The sequence below is a fragment of the Sparus aurata genome, chromosome 9, assembly GCF_900880675.1.
Source record: "Sparus aurata chromosome 9, fSpaAur1.1, whole genome shotgun sequence".
NCBI lineage: Eukaryota > Metazoa > Chordata > Actinopteri > Spariformes > Sparidae > Sparus > Sparus aurata.
The window spans coordinates 26901312-26920923 of record NC_044195.1 but is presented as its reverse complement, the minus strand read 5'-3'; the positions used below and the strand labels follow the sequence as shown (position 1 = coordinate 26920923).

Here is a 19612-nt window from a genome sequence, read left to right as displayed (position 1 = left end):
CCGCAATTAAGTCAATTGTGGTGGTACTTTTTCAAGTCTTTGATTTTACTTTTACTTAAGTTTGCATTACACCACGTAATCTGCTCAGTTACATTCAAAGCCACTATTGTGGTCGATTTTAATTCATATATTAACCCGCAGTTTTGTAGCAGATAAGGCGAATGAAAACCTGACATGTGAAGCTTTACAGACACAGAAACCCCTTTGATTGAATGGCTGCTATTAATAATGCATTAAACATCAACAATTAAGAAGTAACTAATACTCTGAGTAGTGTTATGAGAAGAATACTCTCTTTTGTACTTTTCTGTATCATTTCAATCCCAGTAGTTTTACCAGCACTCCCTCCACAGCTGTCCAAACAAAGTGGAGTAAAGACAATGGACACACTCAAGTAAAGTAAGTACCTCATAATTTCATATAAGTACAGTATTTGAGGAAATGTACTCAGTTACATTCCTTTGCTCCACACTGCTCACCTACATGTTCTCTGCTCTGCTGTAGATCCAGTGTTTGTTGTACCTTCCAGCACCAGTAACACATGCATGTTATTAGAAGAGCCACGAAGTTGTTTCTTACTGCAGCGTGTGTTCTATCTGTGTTGCAATCCCCATGCCGAGACCTCAGCGTGGTTCTAATCAATTAACCCGTCATTGTGGGGAATGAAAATATCCCGGGGTTGTGAGAACAGGCTTTATTTTGGATGATCCTGGCGATCCGCAGAACGTACAGAGAACGGATGCCTGAGGGGAGGTGAAAGACTTTGCCGAGGATCCTTTAGCAAAACAGGCGCCAACGTGGGATGCTAAACTCATGTGAGTTTGTTTTTCCCCGGTGAATGGAAAAGAAAATATTTCCTGGATTGTTGGGGGGGGGGAAAGTGAAAGAGTCGTATTATAGAATCTCAGTTCAGCCAAACGTTGAATTTAAAAGTGCCTCTAAAAGGTCCAGTGTGAAGGATTTAGGGGGATTTATTGGCAGAAATAAGATACAGTATTCATCATTATGTTTTTACGGTGTATGACCAAAAATCATTGTTTTGTCATGACCTCAGAGAGAGCTTTTTATCTACAGAGGGAGCGCCCACCATGTGTTACAGTAGCCTAGGATTGACAAACACTGGTTCCTAGGGAAGGCCTCTCCTGATTTTAGTGTCCACCATCCGGTTTGGGTGAGGAAAAGGTTGTTCGGTTGGTTGTTATCCACAAACTCACCACTAGATGTCATTAAATCCTAAACATTGGCCCTTTTATAAGTTCACAGGTCATGTTGTTCTTCAAACTTTGAAAGAGAAAAAAATGTAAGAAATATTAAGAAAGTTTAATGAAAGTTTGCTTAAAACAGAAACACATTTTTGATTATTTCAGTATTTATTTTGTACCTCAACGTTGATTTATTTAAAAAAAAAAAAAAAGATTGATGTTTGGTTCACAAAGCACTCAAGTCTCTTGGCGACTTGAAAAAGTTCTCTGTGACTCAAACGTCAATATTCTTTTAAAATAAATCAATGCAGAGATAAAAACAAAATGTGTGTGTGGGGGGGAATTGATTCCCGCCAACATAGAAAAAACAAGTGGTGTGCACGGTGCCTTCAACTCATGTTTCAGTATGAAATTAAATTAACATTTTGGTTCGTGGAAGCAGGAAGCTGTTCAGTATCTTACAGTATAAGGTGAATGTGTGACCTGTCCTGGATTCAAGTCCAGTCCAGATGCTTTGTAGAACTTTTTTTTTAAAGGTCAAATCAGAGACTTTCAACGGGTCAGATGCACTGACTTCTGAGGAACCCGTCGTTTGTGTTTTGTTTTTTTAAATAAGGTAACTCGAAGAGGCAGCTCTCTTGAATGGATTTGCGCACACGCACACAATCACAATCACACAGTCTTTAAAGAGAGATCAGAAGCGCTTGTTTTCCTTACCGCCTCACTTACCCCTGGGTATCCCTAATTGGGGATAATTACAACATGTTTGCATGCTATTGTTGTCTTAAACTGTTGTTTGTTTGTGTGTGTGTGTGTGTGTGTGTGTGTGTGTGTGTGTGTGCAAACAGGCATGCTTATTGTTGTGTGTGTGCACGTAGCTCAACTGAAGAGGAATGTAAGACAGACTATCCAGGCCTGTGTTTACAAACCCTTATCGTTGTTTCAGATGAAGAACAGTTTGATAAATATGTGGGTTACTTAGCAAAAAATCTCTCTTTCCTCTCCTCGATCAAACCAAAGGCACGTAATGTAAGCACAAATAATTACGCTGGCTAAAAAGTTGAGCTGATCGCGGTGCGGGGCGGCTGTGTTGAAGTGATCTGCAAGTGCAAATCATTTCTGCTGCATTAGCTTTTAATACTTCATTGTAATCATTTAAATTACATGGTTTTAGTTTTATTTGTTGTCATTGTTTTTCTTGTTTTTTATCTTGATTATTATCACCATCAGATTTCTCTGTGCAGTCGGTTCTCCTCGGTGGGACAGAGGTGTAAGGAAGATCAACTTTCTGCTCCAATGACGCCATCTAGTGTCCAAAAACCTAAATGAATAGAGCATCTTGGCCCATCATGTGTACAGTACTTTATATTGAAAGACACAGGTAGTAAAAAAGTTACTGTTCAGCCCTTTGATAGTACCATAATCTAGCTAATCAGGGCAGAATATATACAGTGTGTTACAGTAATGGGGCTCCAATGTTTGTGAGGTCAAAGGTCTCATCTAAGGATGCCTCCGTGTCTGCGTGTGTGTGTGTCATGTGCGTCATTTCCCCTTTTGTGATACGCAAAAGGCAAAGACGCGTGCACACACATCACAAGTTGCCCCGCGCGGACGTGATCCACGCACTTCGAGAAAAAGCTGGAGCTGTCTGCTTCTCATCAAGGCTTTCCACGCCTGTTGTTGTACAAACAGCCGTTGTTTATTGTCTCTGTCCTGAAGAGAGAAAGAGACCTGCCCCGTCTTCACACAGGAACGGACACACTGAGCCAAAGCAGCCACAATAGACAGCAGGCCCCCTCCGTCTCCCCACCAACCTCTGGCGGCCATGTTTTCACAACCAGAGATAACAGAGAAGAGGAGATGAGGAGGGAGGGGGGGGAGAGACAGTTACGGAGTTTGATAAATGACACAATCGTGATGGAGGATGAGAAAGAGAGATGTGGGACGGATGCGGGGAGATTTAAAGGGGGAGTGGGGGCGAGGGAAGAGATACACGGCGAGGTCACGCCAGTGTTTATCCGCCCACAACAACGATGTGGGTCAGCGAGTGTTTCTCAAGGCAGCAAAGTGTTGTTTCAGGATGTTGCAATGATGACAGGTTCCTCGAGAACGGCGCTCATATTTTCTCATACTGTACATTTCTCAAGGAGGAAAGGCAGGGGTTTTTTTGTTGTTTTTTTTTTTTGCCAAAACACATTTAAAAAAAAAAGTACTCAAGCTGAGTTTTATCTGCACAGCAATTCATCTGGCTCAGCACTCGCCGCGCCTTACAAACCCCCGTGCGTGATAAGTCAAGTCCAACACTCCCACGTGTTGTTGAGTAAATGTCATTTTCAGGGTCCCCCCGAGGCGAGCTGTGCCTAAACGGAGGGGATGCAGCGTTGGGCACAAAATGGGACTGTTAAATCTCTTCGCACTTGCTGCCGCGTTGGGTGGGCCGTGGAACTTAGGCAGCAGCTGAGCCATCACCTCCAGGGCCTGCATTAACTCATAAAGATCACTGTCTCTTCCAAAACACACCGAGCCACAGCTTTGGGTCGTGTGCGTGCGCTGGTGCAGATGTGCGTGTCTGGATCTCGGAAAGCGTGATAAATCATACTTTTCAGTGCATATTTCATCCGCGAGAAAAGAAGTCAGATGGCTTCATTTCGACGTGTTCCTCTGTCGCTCCCACCACTCCTGTAATTACAGTCACCGGTATCAGATGGAGCCCCACACAGAGCTGATCTCGAGATGTGCCCTTTGTGTAAGCAACATCTCGCTGCTAGATTGATGGAGGATCGGAGGAGAGGTCACACAAATGGGAGAGCATTATAGTGTCGGGTTACCGCTAAGTTCTCTCTCCGTGAGCTTGTTATCTTTCCCTTTTTCCTCTATTCATTAATAATTTTCCCGCCCACTCAGTTCTCATTTTTATATAATCTCATCCCCTCCTGTGCATGTGCTGTCTTACTCTCACTCTCTCTCTCTCTCTCTCTCTCTCTCTCTCTCTCTCCTCTGCACACACACACACACACACACACACACACACACACACACACACACATACGGGTACAGGAAATGCACGGCAAATAAAAAAGCAGCAGACCACCAACACTCGCACTATAGGAGATAAGAACATGGCAGGACTCTATTTACCTGAGTGATCTGCGGAAATGACTGTCTGCGGCACGACACTATAGATCCATTCACAGTGGCAACCCTTCATTAATGCTTTGTGTGAGGCGGTGTGTGTGTTGTGTGTGTGTGCGTGCTGTCACTATAGGTGGAGACAAAACCAGCGTGAGTACCCAAAGGTCATACTTTCTTTTACAAAAGTAAAGATGTCTTGTTAAAATATGTCTTTGTTAAAAGTGAAAGTCATTTATATGAATAGCAGTTGAGTTAAAGTATCTGATGTTAATAAAGTAAGTATCAAAAGTAAAGGTAAAAGTGACTTATACGTGTATCAGGCTCCAATGTAGAATGTAATCTGCAAAGTAACTAGTTGCGGAATGGAAGTATAAAGTAGCAGAGAATGGAAATTGAGTAAAACCACCTCGAGATTGTGCTAAAGTTGAGTAAATGTACTCTGTTACATTCCATCAGTGGAAACAGCCTACAAAAAAACTTAAGTAACTAAGTATATTTACTCGAGTACAGCACAGGCCCAAATTCGAGGAGCTTTATTTGAGTATTTCCATTTCTACCCAACTTTGTATTTTTACACCACTACATTTCGGAGAAAAATGTTGTCGTATTTATTCCACTGTATTTGTCTGACAGATTTAGTTACATGGTACTTTACAGATTACACCACTGTCTAGTGAAAACCACATATCTCCAGATGTATTGATGTTGAATGCTGACAACTGACATTGTTGTAGAAAGTACTCCAGAGTCAAATGTTAAATGTACTTTAGTATTGTAAGTATAAGTAAAGGTAAACGTATATTTACATGAACTGTAAATGAGTCGACTGATTATCAGAACCAGTGTTTTTTTTTTATCTGTTACTGATAAGATAAATGCATTTAAAAATGTTCTCCTTTGGCTCTGATACAGCATGTAATCTGCAAAGTAACGTGTAACTAAAGTTATCAAACAAATGTAGTGGAGTAGAAAGTACAATATTTTCCTACAAAACATGGAAGTATAAGGTAGCAGAAAATGGAAATACTCAAGTAGAGTACAAGTACCACAACACTTGAGTAAATGTACTTAATTACATTTCATCACTGGACAAAATTCATCTCTAGTAGGGACGATGCTGCATTCCTCAGGCACTATTTCTCTCTCAGAGGGACACATGGAAAAATACACCCATTCTAACCTGGCCGCACACAATCCCATGGACACACACACATATGGATGCATACACGCATGCACGCACGCACACACACACACACACACACACACACACACACACACACTGACTGACGGAGACAGACACATGCAGCCACATGCACACAGATGTCGACAGGCAACTATATTTATACCAATGCCCTAATAAATCTATCTGCTCAGTTGTCTATTTTCTCTGGCTTTGCCAGTGCGGCACTGAATGCCTGCACACTGTGACGAGGAGGAGAGGAGAGGAGAGGAGAGGAGAGGGCTACAGTAGGGGAGATAGAAGGAGACAAGTGCCCCATGGCATTTTCCTCCTCTTTGGCCTACCTCCTCCTCCGTGTCTTAAACACAACTGCTGGCCCGACTCTGCTGCACACCACCGTGCAACAAATTCCTGGAAAATATGAACTTGTGTCAACTTGTACAGCTCAAACTAATACAGGCCCACTTTTCTTTTCTTTTTTTCCCCCCCTCTTCTTTTCATTTCTACAGCATAAATACCTCAAAACAACACCTCGTTCTGCTGAGTGGCAAGAACAATCTAATGGAGGCAGATGTGCTGAAAGGAGAAATCATCACACTGAAAAAAAGCAAATTAAAAAGCATGCAACACATAATATCTGGGGGATATCTAGGGGATAAAAGTGATATAAAATGTTTTTAAATTGATCAATGTTTATTTTCATTTGGCAGGTTAAAATCTCCCCTTTGTGCTGCTTCTTCCTGCAGGATACAGTACTTGGTAAGAGAGGACTGATGTGGAGGTTTCCTGTCAGGATTGACCTGAACGCCACATTCAAAGTTTAAAACTGACACCTGCACTTACAGCAACAACACACAAAGTGGGTGCTGTCATTGGGTTGATACTCCAGTGAGTGTCATCTCCACCTAAATTTGTGGTTCACGGTTCATATAATGAATTTTGTCCAAATAGCGTCTCAGCACCTGACGTCTCATTAAGAGTCCCTGCGCGTGGAAAGAAAGAGATGAGGTGACAACGAGAAGGTTTTTACTTTTTATTTGAATAGTGTTTTGAATGTGAGTCACAAACTGTACTTCTACGCTAAATGAACAAATGCAACGTAACATCCAGATATGAAACGACGTCTGCAGGAATACAAAAAAATGAAAAGTATAACGAAATGAGAAGCACAGAACATGACACAGTGTCTTTAAATAGATGACAAATCAATGGATATTCCCATTCCGGCAAAAAAACGTTTATCTCTTACTGCGTTATTCTGTTGTTTTCACCAAAGAATAAAAAGTACATGGAATGTGCTTAATGTTACTTCAGCTAAATATCATAATAATCAAATGGTTCTAGGTTCACCTCACTTTGCAGGCCAGATGAAGACGTACACAAACTCAGAAAGCGCAATTGACGTGACTGTGTCTCCACTCCGTCCCGTTCTGTACAGTCGCAGGGGTTACGGCGATGTCAGCCCAAAACATCCTGTAATTATTTCTGATAATTACCACCATCACGAGGCCTCACATTGACACAATCAAGAGTTAGAGCAACAATAACTTGCTGAAAGGCATGTCACCATGATTACCATGTACAGAGATTTATTGTGGTGCTAGAAAAAAAAAAAACCCATCTGTGGATTGTTATGCCAACAACCACCGCTGATAAGATATGGTCGTTTCGTAACCAGTGTGTTTGCTGAACTCATGTTAAATGCATCTTTCACAGAAATACTCTCAGATACAAGAATGCTCCGGTAAAGATCGGGCAAGTAATCACCCACTGTGGTCACTGTGTGCTGCTAACTGCATCATATGACACTGCGAGGCCTTGTCATTTGTCCTTGTCATTTCAGCTTAACTTCCTGTCCGTTTTGCAGTCAGCCAACCCCTCCCTCTTGTCCTCGTCACCACATGAACAAGCGGCGGTAATCACCAGATGCAGCAGCCAGGACCGCCTCTTTAAGGAGTTCTCTGTCCTGATTGGATAAATTGGGCAGGGATAAATCGGTGAGAGATTTCTTTCCGAAATGCTTTTAATGAATACGTCAAAACAAAGTGTACCAAATACGAGGGTTGCTGCTAACAAAAGTGTGTTTTTGTTTTAAACGACTGATGTCCAAATGTATGTATTTTTTCAAGATCTTAGGAAAGATCGCCAACATTACAGCCATTCTGTCTCTGAGTTTTAAAATGATTCAGTCATTGTGCGCTCCATTCGGAAAAAAAAAACAAAACATACGAGACAGTGATTAATTGGATAAAGGCCCTGCAAAAAAGCTTCCATGCACACCGATATTGAAAGCATGTGACTTTGGTAACAGCCTCCTCTGATCATGCTATCTTCCCGAAACATAAACACGCCGACCGCCTGATCAAAGCAAGATGAATCCTTAAGGGTATGATAAGATCCCCCACCAGAACACTCGCTGCAAAAGACACACAGCGCTGACAGAACAAGTGGAAGCGCCGCGGTTGTTATAGCTCAGTATACTTACTGTACATTGTCTGGCAATAAAACGTAATTGTAAATGAGATGACATGATTTATGGTTTATGGGAAACATACTTCCTCCGCGAAACGACAAATAAAGGATCTCGTCTGCCTCGCGCGGAGGCAGCGCGTCAAAGAGCGGTGTGCTTTTAATAACCAACATAACGAGAGACAGCGACTAACAGATATATAACAGGTGCTGTCAACTGAAGGATACGGTGATAACTGGCCAACCTGCACACACACACACACACATACGTAACACTTTCTCTCACACGCACGCAAACTCACAACCTATGCACATACAGTATCAAACGAAAAGCTAACATCCAAAGTGCATTATTACATTAGCCCTGTGTATCATAACAGATAAACAAAAATACATTATACACATTTTCTTGATACCAAACAACATCATGTAAATAAAAAGGTTTCTCTTTTTGGTGTAATAGAAACAGACGACCCCAAAAGGGTTCTTGTTTTTTCTTTTTTTTTGTTTTGTTTTGTTTGTTTTTTGCCAAGCTATTGAGGAAGTCCAGGGCAGCCATCATATCCAAAGTGCTTCTGAGAGAGATGGAAGTGAGTAGTCTTGTCATCGAATCGTTATATAAATAACAGTCTTTGCTGGCAGGCCAAGTCCGCTCCTGCAAAACAGCGGTGTTGACAGCATTCTTCAAATATGATAATGTGATACCGTTTCCCTTTTATGTGTATTATGTAAAGAAAAGTCAAGACCAGCATCTTTTTGTATTCGGAGAGGCTGTTCAGTAACATGGAGAGGCTAAGTTACTGTAAATGAGAGACGGACTGACAGCAACATGTTTGGTATAATGTCAAGATGCTCTAATAATTATGCAAAGTCATCCCATGAAGTAAAATGAAAGTACTGGGACTGGGGTCATGGTGACATCCTTGTCTTCTTGTGATCCAACAGCATATTATAGCGCAAATGTCTCAGAGTGATTTAAAATGTCAGATGGTTCAAAGTAGTCAGTGTGACCATTTTTGATTTGTGGCCAGTTTATTAAATTGATGGTTCGCTAAACCCCTTCCCTCAAACAACAGTTGTCCAGTCACGGTTTATCAACCGTAACAAGGCATGGCAGGTCTGTTGAGGCAAGCTTTGGGTTCCTGCACAGGTTCAATCAGTGTGCATGGGGCTCCAGTAAGTTTGATACCTGGTTTAAAATAGTTGGCGGATTAAACTCTGTGTTTACCTGCTCTAACGGAGGCTGCAAATGATAGCATGCCTGCCTAATTAGTGCCCTACCTACTGTAGTAACCCCAGAGTTATTTCTAAGACCAAGACAAAGTCGTTTCTTTGGCTCTGATCTGACTGACTGAACTGAAGAATTTTGATTGGTAATTGTTCGAACCTAGATCCGGTCTGTGATGCTGGGGGTCAGGATGCCCTGGTCCCCGCCGTCGCCTGCCACCCACTAGTACGGGTATCTGATCAGGATGCCTCCTGGGTTCCTCCCTTTGGAGGTTTTCCGGACACAACCAACTGAAACGAGACCCCGAGGGAGACCCAGAAGTCTGTGGGAGGGATTACATATGTAATCCAAGACAGCAAATCATTGTTGCCCACACCGGACATATTCATTGAGCCCACACACCATGTGGAATGATGGCACTTGGGCGGGCCACTGTTTGCCAGAACCGAGCCACAAGCACGGCATGGCCAGATGTCAGCCAAGAGCGAACCAAAAGAAACAACTGGCAGAAAGAGTGGGCCACACAAGTGCCATCATTCCACATGGTATGGTGACTGGTGGACGTGACCCTACCCCAGATAAGCAGAAGATAATGGATGGATGGATTCATGGAATTGTTATTAGGGGCTTAGCGAACGCTCAATGTAGGAAATTGTATCTTTTCATCATCATTTGGTTTTTAGGGGGCGTATCTATAGTCTTCACGTTCCATGTTTCCAGAGTTCCATGTTCTCTGGGACTCTGGGAACATGGAACCCTTTGTCATACTCCCTTTATGTGCCATGTAAATGTGGGGATCCAGGAAAATTGGGCCCTGGGAACATAGGAATGACTCTTGGTTTTGGACAGCAGTCATTGTCAAGCATCTCTGCTACTAAACTGTTGGTGGAAGTGACACCAAGAAGCTGTGGCACATGCATATCTTCCTCTTTCGTTGAGATGGAATTCACATTCTTTGGTCCTTTTTCATATACGAGAATAAAGAAAAATAGGTAGTTTAGAAAGAAACATTTTATCTGTTTCCCTTCCTTTAGCCCCCCCCTTGCAAGTGTACCCATGTGGTAACATCTACTTTCTGTACCTTTTGAACCTTCCTGTTTTGTCTTTCAAAATTCCTGGGAACCAAGATCCAGAACCGGGATCAAAACATTAGAAATAAAACATTTTGGGGGCATTATCTGATTGGAGTGGTGCAAAAACTGAAACAAAAGGATCACAGCGAAAGTCCAAACGCTATCCTTCGCTGGCACTAGCCAACTTATACAAAGTTCTCAAAAAGTAACAGAAGAAATTATAATTAACCAATTCATATTAACAGCTCCCAACCTCAGTTCATCAGTTCATCAGTGACAGAGACTCAGCTCTTTTTGGACCAGGCATTTCTTGCACTGGACCACACAACACCAGTGGAAACGACACAGACAGTTCTCCTCAAACACCACCGTTTCCTCCCGGTAGCCGCGCTCGCAGCACAGAAGGTCACAGCCGCTTATGTCCATGGCTGTGCTGTTGCATATGCGCCCCCGTGTCCCAAGCGAGCCAGTTTTCCGATTTGCGAGGCAGAAATCGGGCGACTCGTCAGAGTAGATCAGATCCTGCTTGTCTGGCGGCTTAATGTTCTGGCCCACGGGGATCAGGGTCTTGCCGTCATTACCGCCCATCACCTTGGAAGCGCCGTTGAAGCGTTCCAGCAGGCGGTCGCCTACCTCGCGGAAATGAGGCATCTTCTTCCAGCATGTTCGCAAGGTGCATGAGCCCGACAGTCCGTGGCATTTGCACTCTGTCCGCATGTAGAGCTTCACCGCCTGGGAGGGGAGAGTGCGGAGGGGAGGGGTGGGTTTAGGGTTAGGGCCGACGGGGGAAAAGAGAGAGGTGAAGGAGGGCAAACGGGAGATGAGAGAAGAGAAAGAGAGACGGTTGATGAAACACAAAAAAGGGACAAAGGTAACTTTTAAACTTGTGCCCTGAAGTGACACAGAATGGCAAGTTCTCTAAAGAAGTAATTTATTATTGTGTTTTCATGATATATCACAGACAAAGCCACTGGATCACACACACACACACACACACACTGATAGATAGGTAAGATAAAAGCAGACGCTATTCAGAAGGAATTTAACTCCACAACCTCCACCCCCCTCCCTCCATGTTGCCTCTGGCCTTCCTACATCTAACAAGCCTTGACAACAGATCATTCACTTATACTGCACATAATTAACCCATCACACACACACACCTGCCGGCTCAGACACACACACACACACACACACACACACACACACACACACACTCACACACACACACACACAGGTACTTACAAAATGTGTATACAAGTACACACGCATGCATGCACACAAACAGACATTTGCACGCATCGCAGCACGCTGATTTCTCAACCTCTGGGCATTTGTGTGCAGGTCTCGTCTTTTGTTCAAACAGTTTGTTCGCTAATGCTACAATTGGACTCTATCCCAAAATCCTCCTCTGCTCTCTACCTGCCTTTGACCCCGACTGAAGTGAACTTTGCAACTCTGTGTTTTCGCTTGTGCGTGTGTCAACATTTCTGCAAGTGGGCGTAACAGAAAGTGAGACCAGCGAAAACGGCTAAAGGCAAATGTGATGCGGGCAATTTACCGAGCTACATCACAAATTAGCATAGACTCTCAAAAGTTGCTACTCTACCTGCACTCTTTCGGTAGCCTGTTGACTTGTCGGGGCTATACTTTATACGGGCGACAAAGAGGAACTTTAAACTTCTACAAGGGCTGAAGAAATGTTAGAAGCTACCTGCCTCGGAGGCTTGAAAACAAAATGTGTGGCACGCTCTTGTTTTTGTGTTTCAGAAACCTGATTCTTGTAAGAATATCAGCTTACGCCGCTACACAAATATGGCTGGGGGCGATGTCTTTCTCTGTTGCATGTTCGTGGAATGATGGAACATTCCACAGGACAAGCAACACCTTCGCTGCTAAAACCTGCGAGACTATGGTGAAATATCCGCGGGCTTTTATTACAGTGTAGTAGCAGTGAGGAAAAATTCAGAGTGCATTGAAGTTGTGTTCAGCCGATTTCAACTACTTATTTAAAACGTAAACAGAAGCTGCACAGACACGTGAGGGCATTCATTCTGAAACTGTTTCTTACCAGCCGCCCAGCCTCGTTGTTGTGCAGGTCGACGAGCGTCCTGATGTCGCTCTTGCCCCTTCTCCTCTTGGCGTCCATAAACTGTTTCGACTTTTCGTAACCAAACTCCACATCGTCTCCGCAGCCCCCCCACTCCCACTTAACTCCCTCCCCAGAGGAGGAGGAGGAGGAGGAAGAGGAGGAGGAGGAAGGCGGCCTCGGCGGCGCCCTGTTCCTGGTCGCCTCACAGCCACACTGCAGGAGGTCTCCCATGCTGCAGGCCTGGGTCACAGCGTGGGTCACGCCGGCCGCCGTGATGGCATAAACGAACGCTGTCTCCCGGATATCTGCGAACAAACAACGTTTTATTGTGACAAAGTGGCGCTGCATTCACACAATACCTACTCAACATGTTACCCTAACAAAAAAATTGGACATACAGTATTATGATGTCTTTAAATTGAATCATTCCCACATCCTCCACAATCAATCATAGGCTACAGGAAGCACTACGAGTGAAAGGAGCTTGTTTCCATCCACTCATCCAGGCATCTTTCCTTCCATCCAGGCAGTCAATATTGCAGCTACATGGAACGGGATAAAAGCATCTCTCCCTCAATCCTCAAGCGTCATTGGATTCGTGGTGTACGGCTATTTCCCCCCCGCGCGCGCACACGTTCACACTCGTACACATGCTCTTACATTCATGCAGGCCACAGCTGTTGATTTATTTCTGGTGCAGAGCTTAAAAATCTTGGCCAAAGGCACGTCCAACCACAACTGCAAATTGATCGTCTGTCCTCGCCGGTGGCTTCAGCATCATTCACACCCTCGGCTCAACACATCTTTATCCTCAGTTATTGCAGCTATTGTCGTTCACTCAGCAACAAAAGAACAGCTATGAAAGAAACTCAAGAGGACTACTGGGCTGAAACGAGAGAAGAGCTTCTTTGTACATATGACATGTATTCTCTCACCTCATTTTTTCTGTACTACTGACAGTGGTTTTAGTTTTTTTTTTTTTTTTTGCTGTTGTCACAAAACACTGGTGGATCCAGGAGAAATCTCTGTCTGAAACTAAAAGGTCCCGCATTAAACAAAGTAAGATTTCCATCTCTTTCATACATTTGTGAAGTCGCAACTATACGCACAATCACCATTCTCAGGCACGCCCTCAAAACACCGGCAGGGCTGTTGTGGAAACTTGGCAGGTGGTGTTTGCTCGGGCCTTTCACAGCCGACCAATTAGAATAGACTGGGCTTTTTGGGAGGGGGTCCTTAAAGAGACAGGTGCTCAAACGAAGCATTCAGACAGAGGGTGGATAGAGATGTTACAGCAGTGGGCAGTTTGTGCTTTTTGAACATTTAAGCATGTAACAAATTTGTAGTAGGAACCCAAAATAAATGTGTGTACATGGAAAATGACGATTTTATGGACCCTTTTAGCTTTAATGCTAATCAGTTTTGACTTTTGTCGCAAATGTGTGACACTGTGATGCAGTGTGAGATCACAAAGTCACAAAATAAAAGGCGGGACTACTGGTGAGGCGTTTGAGGAGCGGTGTTTTCTGTGGGAGAGAGCAGCTTCTGTTGGTGTTGACTTCGACATTTTTAACTTTGAAATTCTTTCACATACAGAGGAACCTTTAAAACACACTGAAGAAGGGGGAGAGGGGGTCCCTTTTAAAAAAAACATCCCATAATTTTAAAATCAGGTTTGTATTTGTGACATGTTTAAAGAGTAGAACGGAATGGGATCGGAGCTGTGTGCAACAGGACAGAGAGACAGTCTAATGCCTTGCGGAATGTCAGTCTTTTCACTGGATTTGTTGACAATAAGAGTGTGTAAATTTTGCCTAGAAACAAGCAAGTAGTGGGAATTATTGTAGACATTAATAATGTCAATGGCAGACCTCTGCCCAGATAGATGGGACACCAGGGACTGAGCAGAGAAAAAGAATAGCCACTTAGCGAGCCATCGTGTGTGTGTGTGTGTGTGTGTGTGTGTGTGTGTGTGTGGAGGCTAAGCGAAGGACTTTTATTCCTAAGAGCTGGAAGGCGGCGGGCGTGCAGTCACCACCGTCGACGCTGCCAACTCCATATCGCATGATTCAGTGAATGGGATTCATTAGGAATGGTAACACACACACACACAGAATGGGTGGCGTGCGACGAAACCTGCACACCCCAGCCCGCCGTGATATCAATACCAGCTGTACACACCAACACCCTGAGATGTCTCCAACGCAGGCGAGTTTGTGTGCGTATGTGTGTGAAAAAGTATTGTTTAATGTGGATCTAACCGTTGAACAAACAGCCAGCTTGTGTAACGTTTTGCCATCTTATTTTGATATTTCAACAGGTCCTGCGGAGTTTTTATCTCATCATGTCTGTTTGGGATTGGCTGAGGTCGACGCCAGCTTAAATAAATAACTTAAATCTGCGACTTAACGTGTGCATGGTGGTACATGCAGAGCATTTCTGCGACCGTGAGCGGTGGTGCGGTGGTGTGCTGCAGCTCGGCGGGGAGACCACACCTTGCTTTTCCTGCCGCTCAGCAGAACGGAGCCGAGATTTTTCAGAAGCAGCGACATACTCGAATCAAGATGTGTCATCTCCAAAACATCCCTGGATCCATTTAGAGAGACACGTGTGTGTGAAACATCAGCGCACAACTCATTATGACTGCAATATGGTGATAGCAGCGGAGGCGGTGTCCAAACAAGCTGGGAGACGGTCTGGATGTCCTTGGATGCACTGCGGGAACAATGTATTTAGTGCGGGAAACCTAGATGAAGCAAATGTCACGTTGATATATGTTTCGATTCCAGCAAAAATAAAACCATTATTATTTTATCATCCAACTAAAAGCAGACAAACAGAGAGAAAGAAAGCCAAATAACAGAGACGGAGCAGAGCGCTGAAAGAGAAAGGGGTATTGTCTTGCGTAAAATAGGCTATCAAAAATCCAATGATTTGAGGCACCCTGTTTCATATTTTCCTCGGAGACATGAATTCCAAACAAATTCTCCGCCATGGAGGGTGTCTGGGCCTGTCGACGTCTGCTTCTAATTCCAGAAAACCCTTGTGCAGGAATTAGCACATATTCTTTTAATACTCTAGACTTATAGGCAGTGATACAGGCAGGTCTTGGGAGGATACAGCTGAGAGTAGTTCAGTGTAAAAAGACCTCACAGTCCACATAAGCATAGTTGAATAACATATATTGCTTTTCTTGTGGGGTGAGGTGTTTAAGAGGATCGTCTCTTTTGCTGGATTTAGCTGTTGGTCACATCAGGCGTTTTTACACATTGCACAAACATCGGAGCGTGCAGTGAGGTCTGCAGGAGCTGCAGTCAGCATCTAGTCTGCCAGAAAGTCTTTGGAAGAAGTTCTCTGTTGTGGCTGCAAACACAATCAAATGAGATATGCTGTGGTAGGAGACTGTCGCCAGCTTGGGAAATGTGAGACAAGCTGAAAAAAAAGGTACAACAAGTGGAAATAAAGACAAGATAAATGCACAAAGCACAAAAAAACAGTGTAAAGTACAAACAGGAGCAGAAGAAACAACACTTGTCCAAACTTATAAGTGAATTCAAATTAGGAAAACAACAGACTTGTTCATTTTAACAAGTGCCCCAAGATGACATAGAGAGGAGATCCAGGTAGACGGATGAGACCACAAAACACTGAACTTAAAATTAAGAGAGCGTTGTTTGTTTCTCGTTTCCTACCAACAGTCGTGCAGTGTTGCTGTTTTTTTTTTAACTTAATTATCATTACCTAACTCCAACCACATGTTTACCATTTCAATTCCTCCCTTAACGAGGTCGTAATTTTAACCCATCGTCAGTTCATAAAACACTTCTATGTGTCGTTCCAAGTGAGACGGCAACCAGCGTGCTTCAGGGTCTCATTGTCTTGCCGCAGGTCTCTGTTCTGCGTGATAATACGTCGTACAACTGAGCAGCTCTGAGCCCATAATCACCTCTGATTGTCACAATTACAAACAATAATGTGTTTTTTGAGGTGAGGGAGTGGTGTGTGAACTGTGACGCACAGGGGAAAATGTAGAGTGGCTGCTTGTTTTGACTACAGCTGTTTCTTCATTTTTGGCTCAGTGTGCTGCTGCTAGCATCTGCCTGTCACTGTCAGGGTCAGATCAGGTCAACCCCAATGAGCGTTCAAATAAGTTTCAGGTCTATTCAGATCCAGGCTGACAGTCCTCTGGTCCGTTTTAGATCTTTCAGTTTGGGTAGGTTTTCAGCTGATGATTTTGATTTCCATGCCATGAGTTGTGGCTGGAAAACACAACACCCTGACGTCTGTGTACTTGCCTGTTTTTTAGCTTTAAAGGAGACAATGAAGGGTGTCATGTCAGGGGGAAGTACTGCATCGTGTTGTCTGCCAGCATACAGGACAGTTGCTCTAGTTTCTTGCTTTAAATTTCATATTTATTGAGAACATTTCACATGTTTTTAAAATAATACATATCCAGAGCTCATAGAAAGGCACAGAATAAATGTATCTGTTTTCCTTAAAAACATTATTATGATTGTGAATTAATAATTTTACGATGTTTGTCGGGTCCAAAATGATTGTTTTGTTTACGTCTGTGCGATAATTCCGACGGTTGGTTTCAGTTTCTAAGGTTTGTGAGCATTAACGGTACCTAGCTAGAGTTAGCAGCGATAATGTAAACTGGCTACAGTCAACATCGCGAACGTTAGTGAGAGTTAGCAATGTTAACGGTGGCTAGCTAGAGTTAGCATCGATAATGTTTGCTGGCTAGAGTCAACATTGCGAACGTAAGCAAGAGTTAGCAATGTTAACGGTAGCTAGCTAGAGTTAGCATCTGTTATGTCAGCTGGCTGGAGTTAGCATAGTTAACAGTGCAACAAACTGGCAACCCCTTGAGGGGGCAGATGATTCCAACTACAACGAGAATGCAATGGAAGGAGGAGACGGAGCGCCACATTTCGTAGCTGAATACCAATTAAATACAAGAAACTACCTGTTTGTATACCTCTGTCTACCTGTGAGGATCACCAGTGATAAAATATTTGACACGTCTGACAACTGTTTTTTTAATTACTTTGCAACCATCGTGCACCCCGAAGCAAGAGTCCTTGTTTATTCTGCAGCAGTGCACACACAGTAACACAATCTATCATGACATTCAAAGAAGAGCCGCAGCTTCCCTCATGTGATTAGTAGCATCAGTGTATGCTGGCTGGCTCGCACCCCGAGTTATGACCGCTCCAGGGTCTGTATGTTATTTAAACACAGCTGTGATCAAGGAAAAGAAGATAATACCCACCAATTAATGAGGAGAAACCAGAATGTTGACCTCGATTTGAAGCTGATTAAATATGAAAGGTTCAAATCAAGACAAGGTAACATTTCAATACTGACGCAAAATGAGTTGTCATTCTTGTGTCGACACGTTCATTCATTCACTCTCGTTGCAGTACTGGTGTGAAATGGCAGTGTTTCAGAAATGTTGTGAAATCAGCTGAAACCCCCATTATATGAACACACATAATCATTCTGCAAGATCTCTTTTTCTTCTAGTCGCTTCGTGCAACAAGTCAAAATGTAGACGGGCACTGTGCCACATGAATGTCTATGTTACTTCAGCCATAAATCTGGAGATGTGATATTTAAATTACTGTCATCAGCGTCCTGATTGAAACACAGACTCACCTGCATATGCATGTAACTTATCTCATCACTCCACTGACAAGATTTACAGTCCGTTTCTTCCTCAGACACACATGTTGTTATACAGCAGCCTTGCTACCCCTTAACATGTCACAAAGTGAAGCAGCGCTGCAAGGTTTCTGTCGGAATAGTAGGTGAAAATAGCCTGCAGGTGTTTTTGTTAAGTGAGGCAGAAAAAAAGAGGGTTCAGCCAGCTCGATTGTGCTCCAGACATAAACACCCCATGTCTTTGTTTTCACTTGTAGGTATAACCCTATGACACCACAAATATTCTCTCAATTTTTCAAAATCTACAAAAACAAACCATATCGCACTGAGATCACCAGATCATCATTACCCAGCCCGACGTCACTGCAAACATGCAGCCTGGTACTCCTCCAGCATCACTTCTAGAGGCGCTCCTCTAGTGCAGCAGTATAAAAACCGAGAAAGTCCAAAAAAGTCCAAGTCAGGGGGGGTCGGCTGGAGTGAGTCAGTCATAGGACTTTCCCTCCCGAGAACTGGGTTTGCACCCAATTTCTGACCACAAGCCAAGAGAAATTGGTTTTTAAATTATGTAACATAAGGAGGTGAACATCCGTAAATGATTGCCTGATGTAACATGACATCAGTGATGTCAGTTACGTAACTTACGTTAGATACTTTAGCCCAATGCATAATCTTTTCCTAACCCTAACCAAGAAGGGGCTTTTTGCTTAAATTTAACCAACCCGTGACCATTTGACAACGTTAGTAACATTCCAAGAGTAATAATATGTCATACAATAAAAAAACAGTTTGTCAGCACTCTACTTTCAAAGTATAACTGGACGTTGTTTATTACCTATTGTTGCTAAACCTTTCACTTACAAAACTGATGCTAGTTTGAGACCAAGTTGCCCGATTTGGTAGCGAGAACATGTTGTCATCATCGTAAAATAATAAGACCAGCATTCACACCGTGTGGTTATAAGATTATTTACTACAAAGTATTAACTAAAACACTTTTTCATATATGCACATGAACAGAGAAAATGGATATTCTCTCGAACCAGATGAAGAAGAAATGTCTACATAAAGACATACGAAACTCATTATGGACAGATGCAGCCACATCAAACTTGTTTATGTCATAGTTTACTGTGACGAAGCAGCTTCCCTGCCTCTTCAAAAAGATATTTCATAGAGACCATAACAAATCAGTGATTGTTGCAAAGAGAAAAGCTTCAACTCAACCCCCCCAGCAATACAAAATTGGCCAAATGCCTGCATGTGGTCAACTGATAGTCTGCCAGGTGCGTCTGATTCATTGCATACGTAGCCTCGATACAACTTTAACCAACATCAGCCGAAAATATAATCAAACATGAATCTTAATACAATCTTAGTGTCAAAATAGAAGCAGACAACATCCCCATGGAGACATGGCATGAGTGGAATAAATGCAACAGATCGTCTCATTTCACTACAAAGAAAAATTTAGATGTTTATGATTGGAGTAATTTGAGCCTCTTATCACATAAAAACTCTAAATAGAGGCCAATGAGGTTAAGTAAACCACTTATAGGGAGTGAG

At 43.1% G+C, this 19612-nt stretch overlaps 1 protein-coding gene across 1 annotated transcript in view; it reads right to left on the bottom strand.

Moving 5' to 3' along the window:
• Window positions 1–6534: 6534 nt before the first annotated feature.
• wnt6b (wingless-type MMTV integration site family, member 6b) overlaps window positions 6535–19612 on the bottom strand; it is a 28067-nt gene continuing 14989 nt past the window's right edge. The window contains exons 3-4 of the mRNA XM_030427345.1: window positions 12356–12681; window positions 6535–11016 (exon numbers count right to left, since the gene is read on the bottom strand). Of these exons, the coding sequence (XP_030283205.1) occupies window positions 10555–11016; window positions 12356–12681 (788 nt within the window). The 3' untranslated portion in view covers window positions 6535–10554. The remainder of the gene's footprint in view (window positions 11017–12355; window positions 12682–19612) is intronic.